This window comes from Bemisia tabaci, chromosome 4 (assembly GCF_918797505.1).
Source record: "Bemisia tabaci chromosome 4, PGI_BMITA_v3".
In the NCBI taxonomy this organism is placed as follows: Eukaryota; Metazoa; Arthropoda; class Insecta; order Hemiptera; family Aleyrodidae; genus Bemisia; species Bemisia tabaci.
Window position 1 is genome coordinate 19626452 of NC_092796.1, and position 15916 is coordinate 19642367.

At 41.4% G+C, this 15916-nt stretch overlaps 1 protein-coding gene across 1 annotated transcript in view; it reads right to left on the reverse strand.

Moving 5' to 3' along the window:
- Positions 1–15916, reverse strand: part of LOC109030179 (uncharacterized) — a 124717-nt gene that overhangs the window by 11191 nt on the left and 97610 nt on the right. Inside the window, exon 4 of the mRNA XM_072299465.1 lies at positions 45–246. Within this exon, the coding sequence (XP_072155566.1) occupies positions 45–246 (202 nt within the window). The remainder of the gene's footprint in view (positions 1–44; positions 247–15916) is intronic.

Consider the following 15916-nt stretch of genomic DNA (forward strand, 5'->3'; position numbering starts at 1 on the left):
TTTTTGCAAAATGCAATCCATGTATTAATGACTCTGATGCAAACCTTGGGGTGGTTTTCCGGCGACATCGGCTGGAGAGCGTCGCTTGTAGATGTGAGCGATGCGGGCCGGGAATTGGTCGTCGAATATGAGGAGAACGACCGGGAGAAGACAGCCCTCGACGAGGGACGCCCAGATCGGGAAGTTCTCCGATGACCAAGGTAGTCCTAACGACTGCTGCAAGATCACCTCCATAAACGCCACCGCCTGCAATCACAAGAGAGAGTAATTTGGTTAGATATTCTTTACTCGGCTAAATTCAATACAGACACATAAGGATGGAGCGCGAAAAGTTGGAAAGCAGCCGTAGTTTGGATTGATTGAAAGTTTTGTCGAAAAAAAACAACAGCAAAACTTTAAAATTTAAAAACAAGCAGTAACAGTTGCGAATTCACTAATTTTGGATAAAAAATCCCGTAAGTTGATCAGAATTAGCTTAGTCGTGTCAAGCGATATATTTATCAAAACAAAAATACAACTATTCGTGTTTCCCTGCGACCGTTAAGTAAATCTGATTGATTGAAGGCACTTTTTTGTGATCGGAACGAGACCCTCGCATCATTGGGAAGGAAACTCACTGAAGGAATCCAATTCGAGTTGGTTCTGATCCATGAATTCAGTTGCGATTCTGAGGGAAACTAATACGCAAACAGCAGGGAGTTGGTTGTTCTCATGTGGGATAACTCTTTCCGATTCATTAAAACAAACCAAGGAACCTTAAAAGTCACATCAAATACTTTTAATTAAATATGTTGAGCTATGAATTCCACAATTTTTGTTTACATAAGTCCAATATACGTGTTCTAGTTGAAGGAAAGCAAAACCTCAGTTGTTTCGGACGATTTTTACAAACGGGAGCGCTAAACTATTCAACGTGATTTTCTCAAAACGGCTAAAAAAACACGCTGGTTGTTGGCTCCCTTTTGTTAAATGAGATCCCATTAAAAATGGCAATCCGCCGACTTCTTTTCTACGCATCAACACATTTTTGGGTACTAAAAGCAGCTATTTCACACCTTGTTCCTCAAATTTTTTGTCCCAACCTGACGAAAATTGCTCTTCTGATTTGTTCTCCATAGACTAACATTGATATTCCTGGGGATGGTCGTTCGTGCATTATGGTTACACTGAAAAAAAAATTCTGTCATGTGAATCAAAAGTTCGGTGTTTTATATCATCCCAAATATTCAGTTTGTCAAATTGAACTTAAGATTCGTGTAACCGAAGCCGTCAGCTCCCTTTGCTGTACAAGTTCGGTTTTACGAACCGACAGTTTGGTTTGACAAACCGAAAATTCAGTTTGACGTACCGAATTAGTTGGGATGGCATGGAACACCGAATTTCGATACATTATGACCGAACTTTTTTTTCAGTGTATTTCGTCGTTCTAGAATCCTCGCAAAAGGCTGAGGAAATGATGACCTGCACCATAGCTTGAGAGAAACATTCCATGTGCTTGTACATGAAACCGTTTGGAAATGTTTCTCAGAACGGCAGTCCTGCGGCGCGGCAACATGGCGGACACGACACAATAAGTTCTTTGGATCCGCGGTCGATGACCAGTCGAAAAAGTGTCTTGAGGCGGGCTCGCACACTTGAAAAGTCGCAATCGTTTCGGAGGCGTCAAAAGTGGCGAGCCGAACGCAAGCCACGACTCTTGTGATTTGGACCGGAGCCAAAGATCTGCATGGTAGTTTGAAATTCGATCACAACGATACTCCTACACGACATGTGTACCTCTATTTCGAGGATATGTGACTCTCGTGTGCGTGCCTGAAAATTAAATTTCGGAATTGATGATGTAGCCCCAACAAGGGGTGGGGGGGGGGGGGGCAGTCCAACGAGTTTGGCACTCCTTTTTTCCGATGGGCAAGGCCGCAAGAGTTATGATAATGGGTTGTGTAGAATTGAGCCGTAGGTAACATGAATTCCAAAACAAACTGAAAATATTGAAATTTTCTGAGAGCTTTAACTCGAATTTTAAGGATCAATTTGAGTTTTCCGATCCATCTCAGCACTTTTAAAGAGTAAAATTTCTTCCCAAAGCAGTCTTCAAAGATCAAGTTACTGACTGGATTAAACTGAACGATGGATTAAAGAATACTCGGATATTAATTTGATGTAATAAATGGTGATTAATGTAAATTACAGTTGGCAGTAACTGAATTTAAGTAGATCGTTATTTTGCTACCCATTTGTCGAACAGAACCTGAAAATGCATTTCTATGGCGCTATTTTGTCAAATTTTTCGGGTCACTCGCTCTACTGGAGGCGTGAAGGACTTTACCGTCGGGATTCGATTCAATTGCCATTCTAAGATAGAGATTTTGGCTCTGCATGTTGGCTGAGACATGTGCTGTAACTGCAATAGGATTATCAGAGGAGAATCTCTGGACAAGAAATCCGGACTGTGTGGTAATTTCCTTCAATTGGTAATAATGTCAACACATTCCTTCGTAAATTAGATTCTAAGTACAACATCAGTCTGCTTTGAACAACGTTTATTTCTCAAACGTTTCAATGAACGAAGTATGCCCAGTATTGTTAACTATAGGATAGCAGCCTTTCAGTCCGTGCGTTCCTATCAACAGGATCGAGTCGTTTCTTTAATGAGATGCTCTGATCAGTTTAAGAAATGAAAACAAGTTCCGTTTTGCATCATAAGACCATCACATCTTCCGTTCTTAAATGTCTCTTATCGCTTAAATTAGCACCTGAGCAAGCCACAAGATTTAATTTACGCACCAATGGTAGATTGACCGATTATGTCAGGATGGTATCTAACAAACTTGTCGCTTTCGTGTGCAGTAAATTTGCTGAGTTAATTCCTCCCTGCAACCTGCGACAACTTTGAGGAGAGAATCTAAATAAGGCAACAGAACGCTGCGCTGCCGTATACAAACTTGATTTAGAGGAGAGAGTTAAGGATTTAATACGGATGCATGGGATTCCAATAGTTAGTAGAATCTGCACTGTCAACATACGTTCTCCGAACATGGCCTAAAAGTATCATTCTTCATTCAGACGCCTCATGGCATTTACTTACTTGGTAGCTGGCCATAATTTTCTCCGTCTTGAAAACGTGATACCCAAAAAAGATTCAGGAAATGCCACGAGGAGAGAAAGAGATATTATATTATTTTGAAGGTGACATTTGTTTAAAAATATAGGGTCTGGAACATGTTCACAGATAAGCATATTTTGTTACTTGTTCCTACTGCACTATTCAAGGTAATGACCATGTTCTGGTTCTGGTAGCCATACTTTCAGATCATGTAATCGAACTAAACCAAACTCTTGAGAAAGTTTGGCCTGGTCTGCTACAATACTTGTGTTTAAATGGGAAATACTGTCTGATGACGTCACAAGACGGCTGATTTTCTCACTTTCAAATATATTTCTTTATGGTCTCCCATATCGGGTAAAAATCATGAAAAATACTGCTATCGCAGTTAATGAAATACTTTAGCAATAAAATGTTCGTGTGCAAATTCCCTATGAACAGTCGAGATAAAAAATCAAGATCAGGATCAAAAGTTTCGGAGCTCAACACACAATTTATGTATGGTACATTCCTTGGTGATTACTTTTCCTCGCAGAAACGAACAAATTATCGGCGATTTTTAATTGTTACATTTGAATCAGTGAGAACGAAAGCACACCAACTCGATACCTCGGAAATGCTCACTTTTCACCAAGGACGGCCAATTTTCATAAAGGTCATTGACGTTACTGTATCTGTTCCAACTTGGACATTTAAAGTTTCCTTACGTACTTGCTTTTAGACACCAAAAATCTTTTTCTCAGACTAACTTCTTCACCTATTATTCAGTTTTGTGTGCGTCTTGATTATTTTCATTTTTTCGAGTTGGTGTGTTTTCGTTCTCACTGATTCATTTGAGATCCCGCATTTTCCGCATTTACCCGTCGATATGGGAGTTCGGCGTTCAATGAAAAATGGAAATTGCGGATTTTCCCTGTAACGAGAGAACCGCTAGCCGTGATGTTCCGTGATGCTGGCCAGAAATTAGCGGGGAGCTTGGGATAATGACGACAAGTGCACACTGTGGCATGATTGGTTTTAGAATTTACAGTTGATTCGATTTCAGCTCAAGCACGGCCGCCTCGAAGCCCGGACGTGACGGCCGGTTTAACAGTATTCCGAGCCCAGTTAGACCGACATCCAGCATAGAGTCGGACACCGCACGGTTCTCTCGTATGGGGAACGCTATGGGAAGCTCCTGCTCAAACCAACGGCACTCATCTCCAAAGTTGGACTTTTCAATCCCATCTCACCTGACAGCTTCCCGCTTCCCGCTCACCGTTCATCATATGTTCGGTTGCCAAATTTTGATTACATCCAATACAAAATCATGGCTTAATGGGTTAATTTTTTTAAAACAGCAGCCCGCGACGATGGTGATATCAAAAATATAGGAGAAAAAACGGGAAACAAGGCTAAGAATTGCACGTAATAATGAAAAAATTAGTTGTTTTGATTTTCTCGGCCACCTCGTGGTCTACGGATTTCTATATGTTTTTGGAATTCTTATATTTTATTTGTATTCTTCCGACTGAAAATGGCTGTTTTGGGCCGAAACGTATAGGATTTTTAAGTGTAATTTTTAGCCTTGTTTCTCGTTTTTTCTCTTATGTTTTTGATATCTCATGGCTTAGTGGGTCACTAAAAAGGTCTGAAATATAAAAGAACGTAGCATGTTTTTTCTTCAAAATCATGCGCAGAAAACGATTCACAGAACAAAAACTTTGAAAATCCACTCCAAATCAAGATTTTACCAATATTTTTAAAACAGATCAAATGGAAGTCAGATAATACAAATGACGTCATTTATATTTTTGCCATCTTATCAAAGTTAATCGTAAACATTCGTATCTTGATTAGAAATTGATTTGCAAATTTCTCGCTGTGTAATTCATTTTTTTCTTGAAATTTCAAAGGTAAAATATGTTGCGTAGTACTTTTTTTCATACCGTGTCTCGAGGCCCATTGATGGGTCTTAGGGTAAGGAACAAAACATTTCCTAAGAGACTTTAACGCACGGTTAGGAACACAGAGGTCACTTTTATGCTCATGCTTATTTTAGTCCATATGCTCTGTTGATTTTTATTTTGCTTGTATGAGGAATAAATTCTTTATGCAAGCTTTTGCTTTATTCCTTTGTATACAGGCAATTTTTCATAGCAAGGCGGCATAGTTTTCATCCATAAACTACAAATTCCTCTTCATTGCCAAAAAAGGATGATAGTTCAGCCTGGAATTGCACGATGCAGAAAAAATAAATCAGCCATTCTTTCCTACAGGTCGCTTTTTTCATAAACCGAGCACCGTAACCGGCACACAAACCTTGCAATATCTTCATCATTTGGATCACATTTTTCAACGAGGAACCACTAATTCTGGCTCATTTTAAAAACAACAAATGAATAATCAGTTTCTCTATGCAGAAATGTGCTTTCATAAAAGAGGCAGAGATTGTGGTTCCTTATTGCAAAATGTAATCCATTTATTTCTTACCGTTTCCCAAAAAATTGTTATGACGTCATCAGTGTTTTTGCTAGACGGCCACTCCATTCTCACTGGTCAATCCCCTCCCCCCTTCCTCATGATGCGTCAGAAAGTCTGTGATACGTACGCGAACTTGAGCCAGCGGATACCTCGGGACGGACCAAGATGTCATTGTGCGAATTCCAGGCGCGATGCGCGAGGAGTCCGGAACTTTCACGCGGCGGCCGTCATTCGACCGCGCCGCGGCGCCGAAGGGTGGACACTGCATAGTTGCCAGATAATGCTGAAAAATCAGATCTTTTCTCCATTGGAGCCCACATTTTCTCGCACGACTTGGCAAACTTGGTGGGCAGATGTGCGGGGGCGGGGAGGAGCGGCGTCGCTTTTTCCGAATTCTCCACGCTCGTCCGCACAAACGCCATTCGAGGCAGGCGCGAGGAGTTCGCGCCGAAATAATCGGCACAACGAACCAATTAGAAGCCAGCGAATCCAGTGCGGAATCGGCACGGTGATTGGCGGATCGCTATTCGTGGCATAGCCACTGTCGAGATGTCTTCTTTCGATTGCAGATGTCACACATATACCTACGGATTGACCTGCGTCCGCAATCGAACAGTACTTTCTTGGGGAATCTATATACTGCCATGCGCTAAGGAAAGAGTCCTACGAACATACGAGAGTAACAAAATCTCGTTAGATAAAACATTTATTTTTGAGGAAAGTTACGCTAATTTTTCTTTGAAATTTTCAGATATTTAAGATCCGAAAAATTTGAAGAGAAATACTCACCATTTTTCCAGTAAATTTGAGCTCTTCGTTCTGGCACGTCTATTCTCTCGACAGTGGATGGTTTTTTCTGATTTATAACTTTTCACTATATTTTGAACTTTGCTGGATATTTTAGCCCAAAATCACTCTGTTTCTTCAGGTATCATTCATTCCTCCCTCAATAATACGAATCCCTCTTATTCGGGTCCATTTAAATTGGCTGTCATGAGTTTCGTGAAAATCCTAAACCTTAGCAACTAACCAGAGAGCAGCACGAACATGACTATTCTTTCCCTGTGAAGATATCCAGGGTCCCCGAAAGTAAATCCCGCTTCGCCCGTTCACATTAGGATGTGCTTGCAGTGCGGAGTTAGCGCAACGATTTCGCCTCCGAGTTTGGCTCCGACGCTCAGTGGATCGAGTCAATTGGAGAGGTCGGACATGGAATTTTTGACTAAAATTGCAAATTTTGACGTTTATTTTATCACATTTTATATTTCAAGGGATGCCTTCAGAAGAAAATTTCACGAGGAGACCAAAAGAACAACTTTTAGAACCTCAAATGTTTGTATAAGCGGAGTTATAAGCGTTTAAAGTTTCAAAATTTAGTCCGACCTCTCCTATTCTGCTATACTAAAGAAGAACTCCGTATTAACCTCCAGGCGTTGCCAAATTTCCTCTAATAAGATTCGAATTTACTGGGGAAATTGTGAATATTTTTCTTCCAATTTTTGAGACTATTTTGTACGCAATTTAATCTACAACATCTGAAAATTTTGAGCGAAAATATACATAGATTTCGTCAAAAACACATGTTTTATCCGAGGAAATTTGGCAACTCTCGAATGCTCATACGGCGTTTTTCCTTAGCACGGCAGTATTGACTTGATCCATTGTGCGGCGCGGCATCGTGCCAGGCGAATACCACGGATGGTCCTTGAGCTTTCCGTTGGACTTAGGCGGTTTCGGCGACTTGCGGGAGCCGGGGCAGCATCAGTGGCCGGAGCAACGGCCGCTGCCGGGAACGGGCCTAATTGGCCGATTCCAACTCCGACTCGACTCCGGTTGGTCGACATTGCGTGGCCGAGCGTAAATTATCAAACATCTACCTTGACTGCTCAAGGCCGCGGTCCCGCCATTCTCCCAACTTGCGCCTCGTTGCCAGCCGCAACCGCTTCCCGGACGACTACCGGTATTTTTATGTCCATGCCACTCGCCGGATATCTCGTATTCGATAGTCGTTCGATGTATCGTTTGATTCAAAACAATAGAACATAACCTCAAACAAAAATTTAAGACTTAAACTGGGTTAGCTGAAAATGATAGGATGCCCATCAGTTCCACCTTTCATCGCCATCTTGTACTCATAAAAATCAAAAATCCCGCTCCCTTAGATTAACTGTTGAGGCTATGTTTACATGTTGAATCAATCGATAACGATGCAATCTCACCTGTTCGATGTATCGAATACGGTCCATGGGCTTTGGGAGCTTAGAGACAGAGCATACCAGAGAGGAACCGAAAGGAGACCTTCTTTTATTTGCAACAACCGTGCATCTGAATAGGTCTCCATTGGATTCCTGCGCGTATTCTGCCTTATGAGGTAGCTATAACAACAGAATGGGTGGTCTGGCCTTAGCTTTGACCTAGCAAGGCTGCTCTTACACGCATCCTCCGAGTGTCTTTTCTGGCCGTGCTGGCGACCGTTAGAATCATTAAAGGAACATTTTATTGGAATGAAATGATGTTATGGAAACAATGAGAACACTCTAGTTATCCCTCTCTATAACTTCTTCTTAAAAATCCTCCAACTTAAGGTTTCTGGCTACGTTTTTAGCATATACACTTGAATCCTAGCTGGTGCATCCGGAAATATAATATATTTTTAGAAATCGCGCACTGCAATAGGCCAGTTGTAAACTTAGAACAAATAAGTAAAAGAGTTATTTCTTAAAGAAAAATAGCTCAAACATAAAGATGAGAATAAAGATGGGAAAGTCTGGAAGACACTCCTAACTTCTCAATTTGAGTAATAAATGTACGTTTTTTCAAACTCTCCGCTTCAAAAACGGCACTACGGCGCAAGTGAACATTCGTGGGAGGAGTCGTTCCATCTAACCCTTGCGCACTGAAATGCTGCGCGATATTTAACATGGCCGACGCCAACCCGCCAAAATACATGTGACAAGCCGCTGTGACATGTGTGGGATTTTATCAACCGCTGTTCTTATTTTCACGGTAACAAAGACCATGATGCTTCCTCACGATTTGCGCATAGAAGCGTCCGCCATGTTTAATTTTGCGTAGTATCCTAGTGCACAAGGGTTGGATGGAACGACCCCTCCTACGGAATGTTCACCTATACTGTGGTATCGTTTTTGAAGTAGGAAGCTTAAAAATTCATTTTCTTTACGAAGATTATGAAGTCAGGAGTGCATATCAGACTTTGAGGATGCACTCATCGTGATTTTTGAGACATACACAGTAAGAAACTTATCGTATTATTGCCGTAGCAAAAGTTTGCAAAAGGCTCAATACGAATTTTCAAGTATTAAAGCACGTAACGTAATGAGTGCGCAATGCGTGAAGTATTCTCGAAGTCTTGTAGGCGCTCATAGTGCGGTGAACGCGTACCGTGGTATATATGCAATGCGTGAAGTATTCTTGAAGCTTTGTAGGCGTTAATATGCGCCTCGCGCCGACCGCACTGTGTGACCGATTAGTGAAACTTGCGGAGTCAGCGTCTTTTGCACCGTAATGAACGCGCAATGCGTGAAGTATACTCGAGGTCGTGTAGGCGCTCATTTGTGGTAAACGAGCACCGTGGTGTATATGCAATGCCTGAAGTATTCTCGAAGTCTTGTAGGCTTACCCTACTACATTGGTTAAATCGGGAGTGTGGGGTCTCTGATAAATATTGTTTCAGTGCGTGCGGATGTGAAATTCTGTCTTGGGAGGCAACGCTGCTGTGGGTCATTCATCCAGAGTGGCCGAGCCGAGCTGCCGAGCACGGACCATAGCGGCCTGGGAAGCAATGCACGACGATGCTCACCGCGAACACTCACCACTCATCGGTGAGATATTCCTGATCCACTGAACTTGCAAACTTCACCGCGTCGAGGAAAGTGAAACGGCATTGAGAACCGAGCCAGAGCCGTCTCTTCGCTCTGCAAATTAATCAGCATCACCCGGCTCAGGCCTCTCGTCTGTCTCCACCTTCTTTCTTAACTCATTATCTCTACGATGAAGTGTACTAAACTACACAAACGTTGTTATTCTATGTTTGTGACGTACCCACAAACATCATATTTTCGAGACCTTGAAATGGACTAAATTTTTCAATTAATAACTAAAATTTCTGGCTCACTTCAGAAACCACGTATATACCATTAGTTTCCCTATGTACATACGGGTTTTTACGGATGAACCAGAAATTATAGTTCCTATTTTCAATATGTAGTCCAAATCATACTCTATTGTGTAAACCCCATAAGAGTGACGTGTAACGCTTAACGCCTGAGTTGCGATGAGCCGGGACCGCGCATTGGGTTGGACCGCGAAGCTGTCAGGGGGCGTCCCTTTAGTGTGGAAATTAAATGATTGACCAAAATGAATCAACATTTAAATAATGAAAATCCAAAACTTGGTATGCGCCATCAGGTGTTGCTAAAATTGTGTATGGTACTCCTCACTATATGAGAACGTACTTTAATGGCATTATTTTTCGGACTTCGCGGAGAAGAATTTTCTCTAAAATTTGGTCTTATTTTCAAGCTGACAGGCCACCAGTTTTTGTTGAATGAGAGAAACAGTTGAACCATCTTAATCCCTCCTGATGGCGCTAACCTGATGGATTTTGAATTTCCACTCTTCCTTCTTCGCGGCGTTACTTTGACGGTATTAAGCAGCGCCAGCCTATCTACATCTTTTGTTGGCTGATTTCCTCTCATATTTTAGTTTTTTTACAAGAAACACTGCTTTGCGTGGGCACATGCTTCAAACTTTAGGAAAAATCCACGAAAATGTTCGAGGGGTTAGCTATGTTTTTCCTCGAAAAATGAATCATGCGGGAGGCAATTAGGTGATATAAAATGCAGTTAGGCCGATTTTCGGTGAATCCGTCTTTTATTAGTTTGATTCAATCTGTTAAGTGCGTAGGGAAAAAAAGTATGGTCAGTAAAGTTACACGTTCACCTTACATTGAACCCAGCTAGGTAGAGATTTAAGCGAAGATAATTAGAGTTCTGGTAGCGTATAGTATGTGTATACTGGGTAGCTATATTATGTGAGACTGGGAAAGTGCATCGAATGTCACAAGGAATATGAAAATCTTTACTTAGGAATCAACCTGGGCCCAAAATCATTCCATTCACCATATTTTTTTTTCGCGTAAAACCATAAAGACTAGTATTGTTTACTGAGGAGTGTTGGTGGATGTATAATCCCCGGATAAATAGTTTATAGTTTCGGCAATCTGCCTAAAAATTCTCATAGCTGAACATTAAAATCCCCGAGAACAATCTCTTCAAACCTACATCGTCAATCCTCTCAAAAACTAAGCTCCCAAAAGCTCAATAGACACGGACAATAAACCGCGGGACGTCTCTGTTTTCGATGGAAATGTTACCCGACAGAAATTAGACACGGCCCACACACGCGCAGACTCGAGCCTTAAAATAAACATGATGAACTATACGAGCTTAACGTGGGTCGGCTGATCGGCTTGCGTTGAGCCTCGTGGGTGATTAATGGTTCAAAGCGCGGTGGAGCTGCTTTTAAAAAAGATAGGTCATTAATTAGTAACAAATTAAAGTGGTTCCAACAGAACGTTGACACGCGATAAGTTGGATGGACCCAACCCGAGCAGATCGTGTAATTAAGTGGTTTACCTAATCTTGACTAGTGGTTAGGGCCTCCTTGAGAAAAAAAGAGGCTGACGCTCGGCCCAATAAATCGAGATGTATCTTTATCTATTTTGGATTGTCACCTCGAACAACGCTCGATAAAGGCATCTAACCATGCATGTTTTTCTAAGTCAATAATCTCGATTATTTCAGATTGGAAGGAATCTTTGGTAAATCATGTCCGTCGCAAACATCAAGCGCCATTAGGTGCTGAGCGACTATGTAACCGTGTCTCATCAAACGACACGATGTACGGCCTGAAAATGACCGCTGTTCCTCAAAGGTTTGTGATAGAATCAGATAAAAGTTCTCAATGGAAAGTGCAAGAAGCGAAAGCATTCAGATTCAGCCACGTTAAGAAGAAAGACGCGTATGATCCTTGTATCACGGGATGTTACATGTGATGTTTTAATTTCTAGCTCACAATAGCTTACTCTTTCATTATTACCCCGGTAAAAATTGGCGATAAGAGCTGCGTTTCAAAATACCATGGGAATTCTTATAGCCGGCTAAAGAAGGCTACAGAAAATCATGTAGCTGGCTGTAGAATACGGAGAAAATCATACGGCCGGGCTATACGAAGCGATAAAAAATTATGCAGCCGGGCTATAGTTCCTATCGCCGGGCTTTACACTTTATCGCCTGGCTGTTGCTTTTTCGCCATCGATTATAAAAGGCTATAAGAAATTGTGTAGAAATTCGTGTGCTTTGGAAATCATTAAGTTTGATAAGAACCACCTTATTATTTACAAAACACATGTTATATTTTCCTTTAATACATATTTTTTTTCATCAAATAAAATGAGAATAATCCATACAGGATGTGCAAACATTTCAAAATCATAAGTTGAATAACGCTGACTCCGCCAGACTAAATATTAGAGCCTAACACAAAGCGGAGCGGCGACGCACTGGCGCCTACAAACCTAACAGGGATACTTCACGCATTGCGCAACGCGTGAAGTATCCCTGTTAGGTTTGTAGGCGCCAGTGCGTGTTTTGCGCTGGCTGCCCGGCTGCCACGGCGCTAGAAGCAACTATTTCACAAGAGGTATTGCACAGTATCATACGAAACTGAAGGCGCTCTAATATATTAGTAATGGCAGGCATCCATCAAAAGTACGGAGCTCTCCTCGCAAAATAAATCAAGATATTACGGCCCAAAAAGGGAGCAGTATTCCAAAAACTCACTAAGTCCTAGCATCCGTAATTAGTAACGTTTAGCATACACTTTATCGCCTGGCTGTTGCTTAGTCGCCATCGGCTATAAAAGGCTATAAGAAATTGTGTAGCCGACTATAGAAGCTATTGAAAATCTTACAGCCGGCTGTAGGTCCATGGTGTTTTGGAATACAGATTCTACTGCCAATTTTTACCAGGGTAATTTTACCAAGAACATATTTATCAGGGCAAGTTTCTTGTTGAGGGGTTTTCATTGATGCTTCGGTAAAATAGTTCGTTTTATTTCGGCATTTGCCATCATGGCACATTCTACTTTCTCTGGAGGTACTTATATATCGGTATAATCGAGAGTTTTCGAAGATAGTATCGATGTAAATCAGTCAACAATTTCTTTTGAAATCGTCTTCGCACTAACTTTAAATTCAAAAATTTTCGAAAAAACTCAAGGAGGCTTAACTGGAAGTTTTAGAACGTTCTACGGTGTTATAGATTTTTCGACTTCGGTCATCGATAGGATGGATATGGTCATCCCATAAAGTTTCTGATACTTTGTCAAAACCTTAGACGGAATACTCATCTGACAAATGCATCAATCGGAATGGACGTAAAAGGAAAATAAGAAGGGATCCCTTCACTTGCTTGGGGCAAGGAAACTCTATCAAACATTTTAATACTTTTATTTTCGATCGTAGGCAGGCAGACTACCTAACTAAACTTAACAGAATTAAGATTGCCAGGATTGAGTGTTATTTTTCCCTAAAACATTCTGGCAAGGATAATTTTTTCTGCAGCTTGCCAATTAACTCATTCCTCTCAATCTAGTTCCTTCCTCTATACACTCATAAATAATGAAAGGCATATTTCATCATTTTTGCGCATCCGCTCGGAAATTGGCGAGCGCCACACAGTGGATCGAGTCAATAATAGATTTCGGACAATATTTGGAAACTTTAAAAGCTTATAACTCCACTTATACAAAACTTTGACGTTCTAAAAGTGGTTTCATCGGTTTCTTCTTGAAATTTTCTTTTGTAAGAATACCTTGAAATTTCAAATGTGACGAAATTAATATCAAAATTCGCAGTTTTATAGTCAAAAATTTCATGTTCAACCTTTCTAAATGACTCAATCCACGGTGCGCCAGTTCCTCACTTAGTCCTCGCACATTCCGTAGCTCACATAATATGTGCTATGTAACGTGCGGTAGAGCGTACGAACCTATAAAAATAGAATGGTCTTAGAGTCATGGATTTAACGATTTAATGAATTTTCGCTACTTTTTGTGCCGCTGTGTGCTGTTAACTGAAGATCCGTTTGTTACTGCTTATACACACGAAAGCCTCTATGTATTCGACCTGGGTAGTATACTTTCAGTGTTTTTGATCGTCCAGAATTTTATGAATTCTCTTACTCGAGTAATAGGATTTTTTTTATGAAGATTGGCAACATTGCGCACTCCCTACCTGACATCGGGTATCAAATAATCAAGAGCTCACAGGAGCAACGTTGCAGTGTATTGAGATTTTGAACCAAAAGTATCAGCCTGGGATCATTTTTTTTAAAAAATAAAACGAAAAATCAACAATAAAAAGAGATAGAAAAAAGTATTTATTTAACTGTAGTCTAATGATTTTATTTGTAGAATGCACACCTGCAATTGCAAGCGCGCTGATGAAGCCTGAAATTAGGCCATTTTACTCTAATAATGAAGTAATAAAGTAAACAGATTTTTGTTGTGTACATTCATCTACGATACCAAGCACTCTCCATTAGGAAACGACTTAATACTTAAAGAGAAAAAAAAACCGCTATTTTTTAAGCACTCAAATTCATTTTTTATTTTTGCTTAAGTATATTGTCCAAGTTTATACTCGTTTATCATGTACTTCACTCAAAAAGGATGAAATTAAAGTGCTATCAATTTCATCAAGGTAACCAATATTCACCCGCAATTGAGGCGTTGGGTGCAGAGAAGGCAATTTTTGGTTGCGGAGTTTCAGAATCTCCACTGCTAATTTCCATTTTGGAAAGGAAACTGTCGGGTAAATTTTTCTGATATTGTTTGTAACCAACATTGTAAAATTATGAAGAAAATTCAGTAAAAATGTCATCGAATTGCATACATTGCTTTAATTGAAAGGTTAGCGAGATTTGAAACACCGCAACCATGTGATGCTCTTTTTGCACCCCGCGCTTCAATTTTTCCCGCGTTACTTTGATCATATTTTTATCACTTGGCTATTTTGCTTCCACTGCAACTTGGCAACACCGCCGAGGCCTCATTACCGGCAATTGCGCGTGCGTAGACCGATACATTGTTCTACGGCACGAGAATTATTAATATATGCTTTCACCGGTAGCCGCGTCTGGCCGCGTCGCGCGCCGGGGGAAAATCAGGAAAAAGTTTTGACGGACATCCGCCGCGCATGTCAGGTTAGATCCGTTTAAAATACCCGAGAGTTTTCCGGCGCGGCACGATTCCGGAAACTGACCGCGAGCACTTACCGCCCGTTGAGCTCGTGAGATCACCGCCGGGGTCTCGTCACGACTAAACGTTGATGAACGGATAGAAAAACCGACCAAAACGGCCGTCCGAGCGGTCACGTTCGCGGCGCGGTCTAAGCCCACGGTAATCGCAACGGCCCGAAACCAACGAAACAAATCTGATGCAACCGGGAATCTAAATGGGAATTCGCCCGTTCCCGGGAACGGAACTTCCTTGGGAAAGTTTCCGCAAATTCCCACCTATAATCTACTTTTCCGGGAAATTGCACTCAGCACTGAAAAAAAGTTGCGGGCTTCGAGCTAGACTCACCGTCCGTTCCGAGCTGAATGGCCGAGTGCTCCGGGTGCTGAAGCCGTAGCTTCGCTTGCTGCGGGTGCTCCGCCCTGAACTTTCCGCCTTTGAGCCCGAAACGTGGACGGTATGTCTAAATAGCCCGTAAGCACGGCTTCCACGGCCGGAGTTTTTTTTCAGTGTGAGTGTCCCCTTCGGATCCATCATCAATAGAGCATTTTTTGGGCAGTCTTCCTTCCAAATCTTTACTATTCTTGGCAAAATTTTGATAAGGTAATTCCCTGCAACTTTGTTTCTTGGCTCCCACAATCCTTGTGATTTTTATGATGCAATGTTCAGAATCTCTTTAAAACTATAAAGTACCTATGCTATGTCGTCGCTTCTCTGACGTAAGGGCGTATCCTGAGTTCCGTTTGAGCCCAAGAAAGCATAAAGCTATACGGAGCACAGGGCTCATGTGGACATCGAGATACGCCCCCTTACGTCAGAGGAGCGACGATATGGGGAGGGTACAGAAATGGCGGCACTTTTGGAAGTAAGCCATGGAGCTTTTAGGGCCCAAAAGGGGAATATTTTATATTACAATTGTTACAACCCGTAGTTTGTAAAGCATATATTTGACTTAGTTATGGCATTTTACTCGTTTTTGCGGAAAGACGCTCATCTAGGAACATTCTTGGCCATCTTGGTTTGCTATCA